The 14,707-nt window shown below is 32.0% G+C and overlaps 1 protein-coding gene and 1 long non-coding RNA gene across 2 annotated transcripts; one reads left to right on the forward strand and one right to left on the reverse strand.

Annotated features, from left to right (window-relative positions):
• Positions 1–1,496: 1,496 nt before the first annotated feature.
• LOC145613204 (gibberellin-regulated protein 1-like) lies at positions 1,497–3,637 on the reverse strand. The gene is made up of 3 exons (XM_081668266.1): positions 3,477–3,637; positions 2,076–2,121; positions 1,497–1,968 (listed from the first exon to the last, which is right to left on the reverse strand). The coding sequence occupies exons 1-3, from the start codon at positions 3,552–3,554 to the stop codon at positions 1,787–1,789; spliced, it is 306 nt and encodes a 101-aa protein (XP_081524392.1). The 5' UTR covers positions 3,555–3,637; the 3' UTR covers positions 1,497–1,786.
• An 8,084-nt stretch (positions 3,638–11,721) lies between these two features.
• On the forward strand, positions 11,722–13,153 carry LOC145615441 (uncharacterized). The gene is made up of 4 exons (XR_014107277.1): positions 11,722–11,988; positions 12,146–12,190; positions 12,267–12,350; positions 12,626–13,153. It is a non-coding gene; the product is annotated as an uncharacterized LOC145615441 (long non-coding RNA).
• Positions 13,154–14,707: the final 1,554 nt, after the last annotated feature.

A 14,707-nucleotide genomic window follows, 5' to 3' on the forward strand; every position in this document is an offset into this window, starting at 1 on the left:
ACCCAATGATATTTTATATCCATAATTTTACATTTTTTGCTCAATTTAAAATGTTAAAATGAGCAAAAAAAAATTACCCTTGAGTGCACGTATCTCTATGTGCACCCGGATATATAGAAAAGATGTTGGACTATCACTATAACTACTTTAATTTGGAATGTTCTAATTATTAATTATAAAGACATGAGAGTGGAGATAGAATAATGTAAATTAACTTTTATTCAATCCACTGAATAACGTATTATTGATGATAAAGAGGCAAGTGGATAAAGAGTAACATAAATTAACTAGTATTCTATTCACGATTTAAAATTACAAAAATTAAAAAAAATAATAAAAAAATAAAAAAAAAACCTCTTAGGCCTGTTCAGTGTTCACTTCAGCTTAATTTCAGTTTTGTTCAGTTCGGTTCAACTCTAATCAGTTTAGTTCAAGATAGCTCCAATCAGTTCAGTTCAGTTCAGCCCAACTTCTAATTTCATTGTCGTATAAAATATTCATTTCATCTCTATTGAGTTCAGTTCAGTTCAGCTCCAATCAAATCAGTTCAATTCAGTTCATTTTAATTCAACTCAGTTTAGTAAATGTAAACATGCCCTTAGTTTAGTTCGGTAGAATGTGGGTCGTCAAAACCCAATAATGTAGGTGTTATGAATATATGATTGACCTTCGACAAGCTAAAGCAGACACCAAGAGCAACAATACAAAACTAATTCAAGCTACGAGTAAGCATCATGATCCCATGATCATGAATAACATTAATCCACCAAAGCCACTACTCTTATAACTCCAGCACGTGCTCAACTAATACAAACTAATTATTTAGGATGGGTATCATATTCCTATACATTAAGATTTAATTAACCACTAACAATTTGTAGCAAATATTCCTACACACCCTATTTCCTTCAAATTGGGTTAAAATGACCGTTTGATCTTGATGGAAACTGTTATTGTTATAAGGACTTTTACCACAAAGTCGACCACTTAAAAAGACTTTCAGACAATATTCAGAGTAATATTATTATAAGAAGTTGGGTGCTAGAGTTAAGATCGAGGGAAACTAAAGCTAGATTAGGATAGATGTGGCTATATTTAAAATCTAGTGCTTGATGGAAGTAGGACGTAGCTTATACTTAGTCTATCCGTGTAATCTTTGAGGGATGAGGGAAGTAGTGTTCGTATCAACTTTGATTATAACATAATGAATTGATTGGCTAGGTTAGGTGTTAGGATTAAGACACCCTAGCAAAGAACTACCTTAATAGCCATATTAATTTTTGGTAATTACCCATGCATTTACGAATTTTAACATTTCTCTCTTTAGTACATGCATCATAGACCAATAGGAAATCAAGCATATATGTGTAGTGTCTAACTACAGCTTACAATCTCATAACATATTTTTAAAAAAAAATGACTTTCAAAATCATAAATCCAAAAAATGAAGTCACTAACTTGAATATTTAGAAAGTTTTAAATAAGGAGGCCAAATATATAAAGATCAAGACAAGAGAGACCCAATAATTTTATTATATTCGATCATTCACAATAGTGAACGAATACAACATATAATTAAATAACATTACATACTTACATACATACATACAATGACATTATACTCAACCAACAAAATGAAATGAAACATAATACAAAAGAGAATAAGATATAATAAGACATGAAAGTGATAGGAGAAACAAATAATTTGAGCTCAACTTAGAAAAAGTACGTAGTAAATTACACGGGTTCGGAGTTGTGCAATCATTCAGATTTTTTAAGAGTAATTTTAAGGGCACTTGCGTTTGCCACCGTGGGTGGTCTGGTTGTAGTAGCAAGCACACATCTCTTGGTTACCGGAAGTACCCGGTGGCACGCACCCGCAACGAGCACAGCAAGTTCCACAAGCCCTGTGGCATAGGTTTGGCCTTCGGCTTAACTGGCACCTAGCCAAACATGCTGCTCCACAATCTACACCCATAATCACATAGATTATATTAATTATTTAGCTCAATGATGTTAAGAGTAATTAATCCTAATATCATTTGTTAAATAAATATGCTTGCATGAATACTTACTTATGCCAAGAAGAGATCTCTTTGGACCGTAAATCGCGCTTTCAGTCTGCATACAATAAAAAAGTTGTACAAAGTAAGTGATAATGTATATACCATATTCCTGGGCCTCAACCATCAGCTTAAGCTTTTGGTTGAGATTGATAGATTATATAACATATTCTTGAGCCTCAACCATCAGCAAATATTTTTTTAAAAATATTATATAATAGTATAAAATAAATGCATGGACATCGATTGTTGACTTTGCTTAATCCTTATTAAGAGCAAAGGACCACTTTAACGCGGGCGGGGTCATTAAACCGAAACCCGGCCATGCGGAGGCGAGGGGGTATCAAGGGTAGTTATTATACTCCTATAGTCCTATGCTCCCTAAGATCAGTGTTTCCAATGGTCCCACCGTTTTCAATAGATGTACCCATTGTTAAATAAAAAATATCCATCCATTCCAAAAAAAAAAAAAAAAATATCCACTTTTATTTATTTATTGATTTTTTATATAATAACTATAGTACTTAATTCTCTTAAAAATAGGAGTCGACAATAAATTGATAATCAAACAAAAAATGGAGGGATTACATTAAGTCATAACCCGAATTTTTTATATGGTGAGAGAGTCAATACTCTTTGCAAGTAAAAGACGGATAAATAAATGTGCCCTTTAAACGAGTTAGGGTCACATATCATTGGCTTTATTCTTTTTTGGTAGATTCCACTCCAATAAACTTTGCGTTCGTGTATGTGAAAAAAAACAAATACTATGTATATTGCCAAATAATAAAGAGTCCCGATCAATGGAGAATATATCACCAATAATTTAGTATATTATAAAGTATTAATATATTTATATAAATACTATATTCTAAAGAAAGTGTTTTAAGTGAGACAAATATAATTGATGTTCCCGTCTTTTACTTATCATCATGGACAAGTAAGGTACTAAGAATAAGACACAACAATAAGAACAACAATACCAAACTTGAGCAACATTTGTAACTTGTCAAGTCATCATATCCTAGTTATGATAGAAATTAAAGGAGTGATCTAAAGTGTTTACTAAAATAGTGTTTACTAAAATAATTTATTTAAAATTTATTATCATGTTTATGGAAATATGAATGATAGCAAAAAATATTATTTTCGTATAGCATAAATGAAGATTATACGTGTTATACATAAAAATAATAACTATATGATGAAAATATGTATATCTAGTTATATGCTATGAAAAATAAAAATTTTTGTGATCGATAGGAGTGGTATAAGGAATATGTATATTTAAGCTCAGATAGATGTTACAATAGTTATGACAATATTGTAACGCCTATGCCTATCAAGCTCAGCTCCCAAGAACGTACATGTTAAAGAAACTTATTTGATATGACTACAAAGAAATAATCTTACCACTTCGTGAGCTTCGGCTACATGAAGAAGAAGAAAAGAGAGGACAAAAGTAGCAACAATAAGCTTAGAAAAGGCCATTGATCTTTGCTAAGAGAAATAATATGTATAATTAATATGAGCTAATTACTTTGTGTTGAGTGAGGAAGAGAGAAGTAAGAAGGGTTGTATTTATAGGGCAAGAAAAAGATGCTTATATGCCCATGCAAGAGAGGATACAGCTGCCAATTGAAAGCTAAGCACACCATAATATATATAAATTTAAATAAATAATATTAATACAAAAACAAATTAAAAAGTATGTGAGTTTTAGTGGGTGAAAAGTAAAGAAAAAAGCGGGCATATGACAAAAAGTTCTAGGAGGTTCTTAAATGTATACAAGTATAAAAGTTAAGCAGCCTCTTACCAACTTCTGGTGTTCTAAATTAAGTGTAGTCTAGAGAATCAATTAAAGTGACTCTAATAGTAGAATAGTATTTTCTTCTAACTCTTATCATCTCTTATTACGTGTGATTTTATTTGGATAAAAAGAGTCAACGCACTGTAGCTAGGTAGAAGCCAATTATACTAGCCAACCCTATGATGTACAATTATATGATGTTGTTCTCTTTTTCTTAGGTTGCTAAATTCAATTAATCTATCTATTTGTTTTTGCTTTAACCATTATTAGGATAAAGCTAATCATTGTTGATAACTAATCCGATTTTTATAATAAGCCCTCCATATTGTAAGGGCACACCACTTTTGGTTCATTGTTCTATCTATTTAGAATTTGGTATAATTTCTATCATATTGAAGTAAATCATCATAGAGTAAATGTAATTGTTGGTTGGTGCACTTGTACCATGTGCATGGTACACCTAGATCAAAACTAGTTTTTTTTAATAATAATTAAAAAAAAAAAAAAAAAAAAAAAAAAAAAAAAAAAAAAAAAACCAGAAAGAACATAACTTATATTTGTAATGAACATCACGACTTTATAAAAGAACACATCCATTGAAATAAATATAAAGAACGTGATAATTTTGGTGAAACAGTTTTTAAAAAAGGTTAAAGATAATTACCAATTGATTTTTACCACGTATTTAATGTCAAATCATTTCAAAATATTCAGTTTTCTATAATTTCTCTCTCTAAAATTATTTCTTTTATATTTTGTTATAATATTCATCTTGATCATGTGTATCTATTATGATGTTCATTTTATGATTAAATGTCTATGTTCTTTTATTGTAATTTTTAGGCCCTATTTTTTTTAGCTTTTAGGCACAGCAGAGCAGAAGTTAGTTGTTGTTGTTGTTGTTGTTGTTGTTGTTATTATTATTATTATTATTATTATTATTATTATTATTATTATATTATTATTATTATTATATCTCAAAAACATACAAAGTTATACAACCTATAGAAAATTAGTAGGAACCCGAGATACAATCTGGGCCTCCACTCCTCTAGCTATAGAAAAGTCGATCCTAGTAAAAATATGAGTTGCAGCACGCGCCACAATGTCCTGAGTCTTCGAGAATTTCTGGATTCGCTTCAGCAATGCAACAGCCTTCTTTTCCAACTCCCCAAAAGAAGAGAAAGAGACAGAAAGGAAGCCATATCCAATTGCATGACAACTGAATTCGTACTTGACCCGCTTCTGATTGGCCGCATCAGTCAATACCCGTCCAGGAACAAAGTCAGATAAACACCGCTAAGCCAGATTCCCAAATCCCCGCCCACAACCCTCCTTCCCTCTTCTCCTTCTCACCCTCACCTCCACTAGATCACTGATCTTGGAACCCCGACCACCCCAGACCGCCGAAGCCTCTCCTCCACCCTATCTCGATCTCCTTCTTTCCTCTCCGCCCTCTCCTCCACCCTCTATTGAAACATCAAACACTAAACCCACCACCTCTCCTCGAGACCTCGACCAAAACAAACCCACGGCACGAGGAGGCGAGAATGGAAGGTCAGAGGAGAGAGTTGTGAGATTAGGGTTTGAGTCTAGGTACGTAAATTGGTGATCAGAGGAGAATCGAAGGTCAAAGGAGAGAGAGGCGGCGTTTTAGATGAGAGGGTTGTGCGTAGCAGAAGTTGGGATTCACCGTTGAGACATTTCCCTATTTATAATCTCTCTTATTAATTCTCTTCGTGTTCTTAGTCATATAGAGTAGACATTCGATAATATTTGACTTTATTATGTTTTCGCTTGTGTATTAACACCAATTTACAATCACAACTTTTAAAGTTTAAAAAAAGAGAAATGGCGTACAAATAATTATCTACTGACGGAGACAGTAATCCGCACTGGAACTTCAGAAGAAAATTCATTTTCCAACTCTTTCACACCTTAATGTAACATCATATGCATGGCCACTAGCCGGGCCTTAGTTACAAATTTTGCAGTCATTGCAAATAATTCAAAATAAGGAACAAATATAAATGTCAATGTTGCTCAATAAACAACCAAACCTATGTCATTTTCACTCCCAAAAAAAATCAAAAGAGTCATTTTTAATTTAATTCCTCTCTAAAAAAGATAATGATATATCCAGAGCTGGAACTTAAATTATTATAACATTAATTAATAAAAATGACATTATATTAATTAAGTTTACTGCTATACATAACCCTTAGGCCTATATATAATCATTAAAAACACTCTTGAAAATTGTATAAAATTAGAAATTCATGACAAAAACACGCGTAGATCAGTGTAATTAGTGTGTTTTTGTCATGATCTTCTAAATTTAAACAATTTTCTAGAGTGTTTTTAATATTTACATGTAACCCTAAAGGCTATGTATAGCATTTAATGAAACTATTGCTATAATAGAGATGTGTGCAAATTGTTGCTCCATTCAATTCTTAGATTAGGTGTTTGAGATCAAGATTTAATATTAAAGTGTAATAAAATGAAAAACAGAACAAGTATTAGCTGTGTTTTGTTAATTTTTATTGTTTGGTTTTTAGCTTTATATATATCTCTCTCGCTTTCTCTCCTTTTATTTCGGAGGGGGTATGGTTGATTTAGACTTCTCATGGTAATTGGCCTTTGTAGATATAGATAATGACTACCAATATGTTAGAGAAAACTCACATGTTACTTTTCACTTGTTGAAAACAAAACTGTAGAAACAAAGAAATAATCGCCAAAATTCATCCTTCATTTAATTATTGTACGCGGTATTGTTTAGACTCTTACACAATTCACGCATTTTTCAGCATTTTTATCTTGTTCATTTCGATTTCACCAAGAGGTATGTGTATGTGTATCTAAGAGTTCTTTTTTGTTTACCTAGCACTACTGCACTAGTTGCACGTATCCAAAAAGCAACTAAGAATTACGTAGTAGTATTTCCTCTGTTTTTATTTAAGTATTCCAATTTGACCAGTATATTTATCAATGCATAACTTTGACTAATGATTATATCTTTAATTATCAATAAATACAAATTCTAAAAAGTTATATATTTGAAAACTATGCTTTGAGACGATTCTAACAAGTAATCAAGCACAAATATTAGTCAACGCGGTGCATGTAAATATTAGTAAAGTTAAATTGGGACACTTAAATAAAAACAAAGGGAGTAATATACAACATACTTGGTATATCTTTGTTTTATCTTTGTTTCATTGATTGTCGAGTACTCGAGTTGTGGCTTACTGGCTTTTAGACCTTTGCATGATGCAGTGTAGTTGGAACTTGAAGCCTTGAAGGGGTTGTACGTATAGCAGCATGGTGTTGTGTTTTCGAAAGATGTACTCAAAGGTATTGTTTTGAATAAATAGCTCAAAATTTGATGATGAATTCTCATCAATATACAAGAAAAACATAGTCATGAGGCTCTTATAAAATTTATCTCAACACGTCGTTTTTTGAAGTGTATTTTTTAAATTTTGGATAATACTTCTTACAACTAAAGATATTTGAAAGTGTATAAAAATGAAAGAGGATAGATTATTCATTATTCTTAAAAATAAAAGTGGTGTTTCTTACATTCTAAGGGAAGGCTTGTTAGGAGTTTGAATTTCATAATAGGACATTTTGTGAAAAACTACCTTATAAAGCACTTTTTTTTGCGAGAAACTACCTAATAAAAAAAATGTTGTAAGAAACTACCTTATAAAAGGATAAATGTTGTAAGAGACTACCCTTGGTCGAAAAATCATCGTTGACTTTTGTTTTCCGGCGTTGATCACGTCACGTGCCCAACGTATATAAATTTTCCGTGCTTGTATTTCTGTATTAACAAGTATATATATACAACCTAGTAAGAGATTAGGCCCGTGTAATATTATTGGCCCATTAGCTATACAAGAATAGGTCTAACACACCCCCCCTCCCTCTCAAGTTGGAGCATGCAAATCAAAATGCCCAACTTGCCAAGTAAATACAAAAACTAGATTTTACTTAAAGCCTTAGTGAATATATCCGCGAGTTGATTAGTTGTTTCACATAAGACGGACTAATAAGTAATAACCCATTCCTGAATTGCATCCCTAACATAATGACAATCAACCATAATATGTTTAGTGTGTTCATGAAAGACCGGATTCCGAGAAATATATAATGCTGATTGACTAACACAAAACAAACTTATCGCACGTGGATGCGAGACTCCCAAACTATCAAGTAATGCCTTCAACCATTTCAACATTAAAGTAATAGAAGACATTGAGCAATACTCGGCCTCTGCAGAAGAGTTAGAGACTGTATGTTGCTTCTTGGCCTTTCAAGAAATTGATGGAGAACCACCAAAAAACACCAACCAGCTAGATTTTGACCGTCCAGTTAAAGGACAACTAGCTCAATCCGAATCACACTAACCTGACAAATGTAGATCACAAGCGGGCCTTAAAAGGATAGGTTTGACAAATAACGAATTATAAGCATTAATTTTTGAACCCATACATTATCGAAACTACATTATAGTGGTAGGGTGGTGTATTTTTTCCCCTTTTCTAATTCTTAATTACTCCGTAAGGTTTTCCACGAACTTATTTCTCTCTCAGCTCTTAATTTCTTCATGAATGGTTGATCGCTTTGTTCCTTGAATTGTTAATTGTGGATAATAATTGCAAATTTGTTCCAATATCACTTTCTATTGATTCGCAACCCATAATGATATGTCTTTTTAATCCAATAATGGCATTGACAAATACTTCGTAAACAATTAAATATGCAGCATTTTAAAATAAGGTGTTTACCAAACAAAAATGACCAATCTTGCTAGATCATTTTAAGATGATAATATACGAGTGGCTTAACCATAATTGTCACTTCAAATGTTAAACACGGGTCTGGGTAACACCCGCAAACCAAGAGAGAGAGTCCACTTCACAAAACCTAAGGAGGTTCTATCCCAAAACCATATGGCAATAGGAGGAGTACCCCTTAGTCTTATAAAGTGTTCAACCCTCTCTTCTTCAACCAATGTGGGACACTTATATGTGGTGATACTTGGAAGGTTTATTCTTCAACATCAAAGTTTAGCCCTTCTTTAAAAAAAAAATTTAAATACACGTCAAAGTGGCTTAACCATTGTTTCTAGTAGAGTGAGAGTGAGGGATAGCTCAAGTGGGTAGAGCTTTCTTTCCGGTTTTAGGAGATCTTAGGATCGATTCTCACCCCGTCTTTTGTAGCTATCTAAATACCAATATATATATATATATATATATATATATATATATATATATATATATATATATATATATATATATATATATATATATATATATATATATATATATATATATATATAAAATTTCTAGTAGAGTTGAGTGATTGTAGAAAAGGAAAATATGAAAGTAAAAGAAATAAAGTTAAAGTGGGTGGGGTAAATATCTTAAGGATAAATTAAGACCTTGTTTATATTTATATTTTTTAGGGAAATTATTCCGTGTACTCTTGAGGTTTTAAAAAGTACACCATGTGCCCCTAGAAACTATCAAATACATCGTGTACTCTTGAGGCTTGTAAAATAACGCACCAAATGCCCCTAGACTCATAACATATATTATTATTTTTGTTAAATTGAGACCCCCTAAACATCAAATTCTATTATATTATTAGAGTATAATGCTAATATAATGCTTAAATATTTAATTAAACTTAATCAATAAATCAGATTCTAGCACCCAACAATTTAAGATTTAGAATGATCAATGGAGTTCAAATTTTGATATGAATTTATGCTTTTAGGTGGCTTTACTACATAAATATAAAGCATTATAAGAGAGTTAGTTTGTAGGCATGATTTTAGTTTAGTAAGTCAATGATTGTGCATTTGTACAATAATTAGGGTATTTGGTGCATTTTTTTTACAAACCTCATGGATACACAGTGCATTTGAAAGTTTTTAGGGGTACACGTGCATTTTTCAAAACCTCATGGGTAAACGGAAAAATTTCCTTATTTTTTATTTTAGTTTTTTTTTACTTATTTCAATTTACTTATAATTTTTTTAGTTTTTTTTTTCCTTATTTTCAGTTTAGGGATCAGTAAATTTGGTAAGGCTTTGATGGATAGATATAGCTCAGTAAATTTCGATTCAGTTCAAGTCATTTTGATTTTTTATTATTATTTTTATTATTATTATTATTATTATTATTAGTTTACTTTAGTTCAGTTCAACTTATAAAAATAAAAAAAAAAAAAAAAAAAAAAAAAAAAAAAAAAACCATGGTTTAAGTTTGTAACTTGTGACAAAAGACCGGTAATTTAAAGGTGTTAAGCGAATATAGGGGGTGTTTTCGATAATAAATTTATTTTGTAATTTTTCATGAAAATATGTTATGTTATATTTCTTCCGTTCCAATAATATGGCAACAATGGGACTTTTGCACTATTTATCACTCTTGTTTGACCAAATATTATGATTTATATGTTAAGCAAAAAAAATAGTCATATGAGATCTTGCATAATTCGGCTCATAAAATATTTTCACAATATCAACTTTTTATAATTTTCACTCTTATACAATTACATATATTTAACATATAAAATGTGTCTTAAAATGTGTAATTTCATCCTTGTTGCAATATTATTGAAATGGAGGAAGTATGGTCTAACTATATCTAAGGGAGTGTATACCAAGCAAAGCTTGGTGGAGTTTGTGGAAAACTCACCTTGTAACCATTTGGTCACAAGTTCGAGCCCCGTCAACTACTTATGCTTAAGAGTAGGGGGATTTCCTTACCTCCCCCCTCCATTCTCAAATGTTGACCTGTAGAGGTGAGTTATCTTAACCTGTGAGAGGTACTAATTCAATAGGGTCATTCATCTTGCCTTTCAATTCGAGTTTAGCCTAAAAGTTTAAGGTTTGAAAATTTTCAAACTGATTGATGCAAAGTACTCCAATCCATACGTCAAGCTCAACTCAACTCAACTCGTGATCAACTCTATCAATTGTCACCCCTAGCTAGTATTCACTTAACAACTTCCATCAAGTTCCTCATAGAGGGATATATGCATAAAGCTAAGTTATGATAAGGATTATCAAGTATTCCTAATCCTCTAATAGTAATAGTAGATAGTGTTTGTCATTTATGCAACCAAACAATAGAAATGAGAGAGACGTACACGTTTGGGGGGATAAAAACTAGGAATAGGAACTAGCTGATTAGCTAGAGACTAGGGAGGCAAGTTAATGAAGGACAAAAAAGAGTAGAAATTAGTTCAAAAGAAGCCATTTTAAAACAGCTGTATGTGATAGAGTTAAGGGAATATGTCACATAAAATGGGTGTGGCACCCCAGCTGTTTTCAGCTCATTCAATATCAATTTTAATAGACATTTTTCAAGTGACTACTGACTAGTATCTCTCCTTCACCTGATGTTGATGAATTGTTTAGCCAAAGTCACTCTTAAGAAACTTTCCTACTTCCTATTTTTAATTGTGTGGCCTTCATTGCTTGCTTTCTCAACCTCCAATGCAAATTAATTAAAATAAATAAATTCCAATTTTTAATTTCATAAAAGTTTGGCTTAACTTTTGTGTATCACACAAGTATAGTGTTGTTTTATCTTCAGTACGCCAGTCTCTAACTACGTATGTATACATATCTCTTAAAAAGATAATATTTTACGGGCTCTGCCAACATGCATGACTGTTATAAACTTTGTTGTTGTACTTAGAGATAACTAGATAAGCACACCCGGCCTGCTGAACGTCATGACAATCTTAAAAGTCTCATATATCTTCTAAGGCGTTAAGTAAATCCAATTCTTAGAAATTATAATGCAGATTTGATTGAAGCATTGCATTCAGGTTTATTGCTTTAAAATAGAGTTATCTAATTATTCTAGACTTATCTTATCCGAACTTACATAAACTTATCAAATATAAAATGAGTAAAAATATAATGAGGTAAAGAATACCTTAGGATTGTCATCATTGTAACAATTTGAAATATGATCCGTGGAATGCATGCTAATTCAAGGAGTTTCACACAATGTAACATGGTTTTATAACATAACAATGTGTATATTTGCAACCTCATTGGCAAAGTATTGAAGGGCATAAGTGAGTGCTAGAGCAGATTATACTTGAAATGATTATCATAATTCTATTTTACAAATTCTATTATACATTGATGTTATGTCTTATAATAGTTATGTGTATTGTGATATATTGTAGAGATGGATCCAATAGATTAATCAACTTACACTTCTGTATTCAGGTTGAATTTGTCATGGAGGTTCTCTCCAAACTCGTCAATAGACAGGTGATCTTAGGTTCAAATTTTTTGCGTTTCTTGCCTAGTATCTTCTATAGGACTAATTTATGATGCCACCTTGTAGATCTGGAGAATGCCAAAGCTCTGGGTTGGTTTCTTAAAATGTGTGTCTCAGACGCAGCCACATTCATTCCAAGTACTATTAAAGGTAAACCAGATAATCTGCCTGTATATGCAATATTGGTTTCAAGTATTATGGTGCTATCTTAAGTTACTTTTTGCAATGTTATACTCCCTATGTTTTTTCTTGTTGTACCATAAGTGGAACAACTAATAAAATGTATAGAATTATGTACTATCTGAGGATTTGTTTTATAAAGAATTTCGGAAAATGTAAGGTCTAGTATGATAGGCTGCAGTGCTCTTGTTTATGCTCTCATAATATCCAATTTGCTGTAATATGTAAATATTCTTCTTTGGCAGTTCAACCCTTGCAGTTCTTGGTCTTGCAAGTGAAACACATCTGACTCAGCCACATCTTTCAACTCCCTTGCATACCTCTGATACAAGCTCTGTTCGTGGGGCAACATCAACGTGATAACTCAGCCACATATACAACCGCGTTATAAAATTTTTCTCCGAGGATAGTCCCAACTTCCCAGATTCACTAGGAAGTCACCATGAATGGAAACACAGAACTGTGTTCCACTTGAATGCTCCCACTTCATAAATATGTCTTTGGCGGGAGCTAAGAAGGCATCTGCACTTAGTTAATGCCGAATATCCAGTGATATCGAAGAAGATTCCAGGCAGAGCAATTAAGAAATAAATGATCAGTTTTGCTTTGAGTTAACAACCTGCTATTACTGCAGGTTATGTATAATATCTGTATATTTGTATTTTCATTAGTCTTGCTCCCTCCAATTAGAAATAGAATTACCATTCCATGTCAATTTTGGTATTGGTTTTTGCCTCAATTAGGCATTTTTAATAAAAATAATCATTATGTTACTCCTTATTGATTCAAATATTCTCCCAATCAGGTGAGGTAAATGACCGCGTTTTGGTTGCTGTACCCTGTTGGGTGAGGAGGGGCTCTTCGTGAAATTACCGTGTCGAATTTTTATGTAAAACAAACAAAATTCAACTGTTGTGTTTACATAGTTTAGTTCAAAGTAGTTTTTGGAAGATACACTTAAAAACCAAGCTTCTCAGTATGACACATGAGAATAGAGCACAGTAAAAAATAAAATAATTTTTTTTTTTAAAAAAAAAAAAAAAAAACAATCAAATTCACATGAGATAGTCCAGTAAAAAAACCATCACATTCACACGAGAGTAGCTGGTTAAAGATCTAACTAGTTTCCACATTTTTATTATTTTTCTCTTTAGTTCTTGATTTATGGCACAGTAATACAATATCTATAGATCTCCACTCTTCAACAATCAACAGAGTATTCTCTCACAAAATTTACATTACTTCACGATAACAAATCAACACAACATTATTCATCTTAATGATTTTGCTAATTAACATGACTGCTTATTGTCATTTCTGAAGAATTTTACAGTAACATTTATCAACTTGTGTCAAGTTACAAGATGGTTTAACGCCTTGCTACCAGGCTTTGTAATTTTGTAAACACATATTTCAGTAGTCACCACTATGCATGATCCAACAAAGGGATTACCTATTTACCTCCCCTCCTTCATCACCACCAATCACGCCTATTCTTCAAGGATATACATTGATTAAACCCCTGCTCAACATCCTTTGCAGCTCAACAATACAAGACCAAAACACCAAAAATACCGCCCTCTCACAACACCAACCATTTAGCTGTCACGGGTGATGTATCTTCTGGAAAGAGTCAATAGGTTACATAGTTCAAATTGTATGATATAATAGATCAATAATTCAATATGTGAATTACACTTGATAAACTTGTTTCATGGAAAACCTTCAACAACACTGCCACACTGGGAACATATCTAAGAAAAATTCTTCAGGTCATCTAGTCAAATAATTAAATTTATGTTCAATAAACCATTCCTAATAGTGCACGACAAATCAATGATGTTTTCATTTTTCGGAGCACAATACTGCAATAGGTATTCTAAAGAAAGTAAGACACAACTATGTAAACCTAGAAACTAGTTATATTTACTGGAACACACTAGCTAGGTTTTTATCACTCTGTAGTTCGATTGGCTTTATTTTTGGAAAGGGAAACTTGAGATCAAATCCCGTCTATATTTATAAATCTATTGCTTTTGTGGCCCCATATCCATACAAAAGGAAATTCCTTACTAAAAAGTCCTAAACATGTTCAACTCATAAACAATCTTAAAATCTTCAAATTTAAAAATTTATAATCTTCATCCATAACACATGCATGCAACATCTTGTTTTCAAGGGTTTATTACAAGTTTGTGGTGCAAGTTCAGAAGAATCAGAACAATAATTAAAATTTTCATATCAATCCAAACTCTCAGAAAGTTCCATGATTATTATTACATCTAATGTACTTCATATGTAACATTGCATGAAATTGTTAATTCACA

The sequence above is a fragment of the Chenopodium album genome, chromosome 25 (genome assembly GCF_948465745.1).
Source record: "Chenopodium album chromosome 25, dcCheAlbu1.1, whole genome shotgun sequence".
Classification (NCBI taxonomy): domain Eukaryota; kingdom Viridiplantae; phylum Streptophyta; class Magnoliopsida; order Caryophyllales; family Amaranthaceae; genus Chenopodium; species Chenopodium album.

Excerpts from the sequence above, each read along its gene's own strand:
- LOC145613204 (XM_081668266.1), bottom strand. The coding sequence starts at position 3,554 with ATGGCCTTTTCTAAGCTTATTGTTGCTACTTTTGTCCTCTCTTTTCTT. Across the intron at positions 2,122-3,476 it reads TAGCCGAAGCTCACGAAGTG|ACTGAAAGCGCGATTTACGG; the intron begins GTAAGATTATTT and ends TATTGTATGCAG. Across the intron at positions 1,969-2,075 it reads GAGATCTCTTCTTGGCATAA|ATTGTGGAGCAGCATGTTTG; the intron begins GTAAGTATTCAT and ends TTATGGGTGTAG.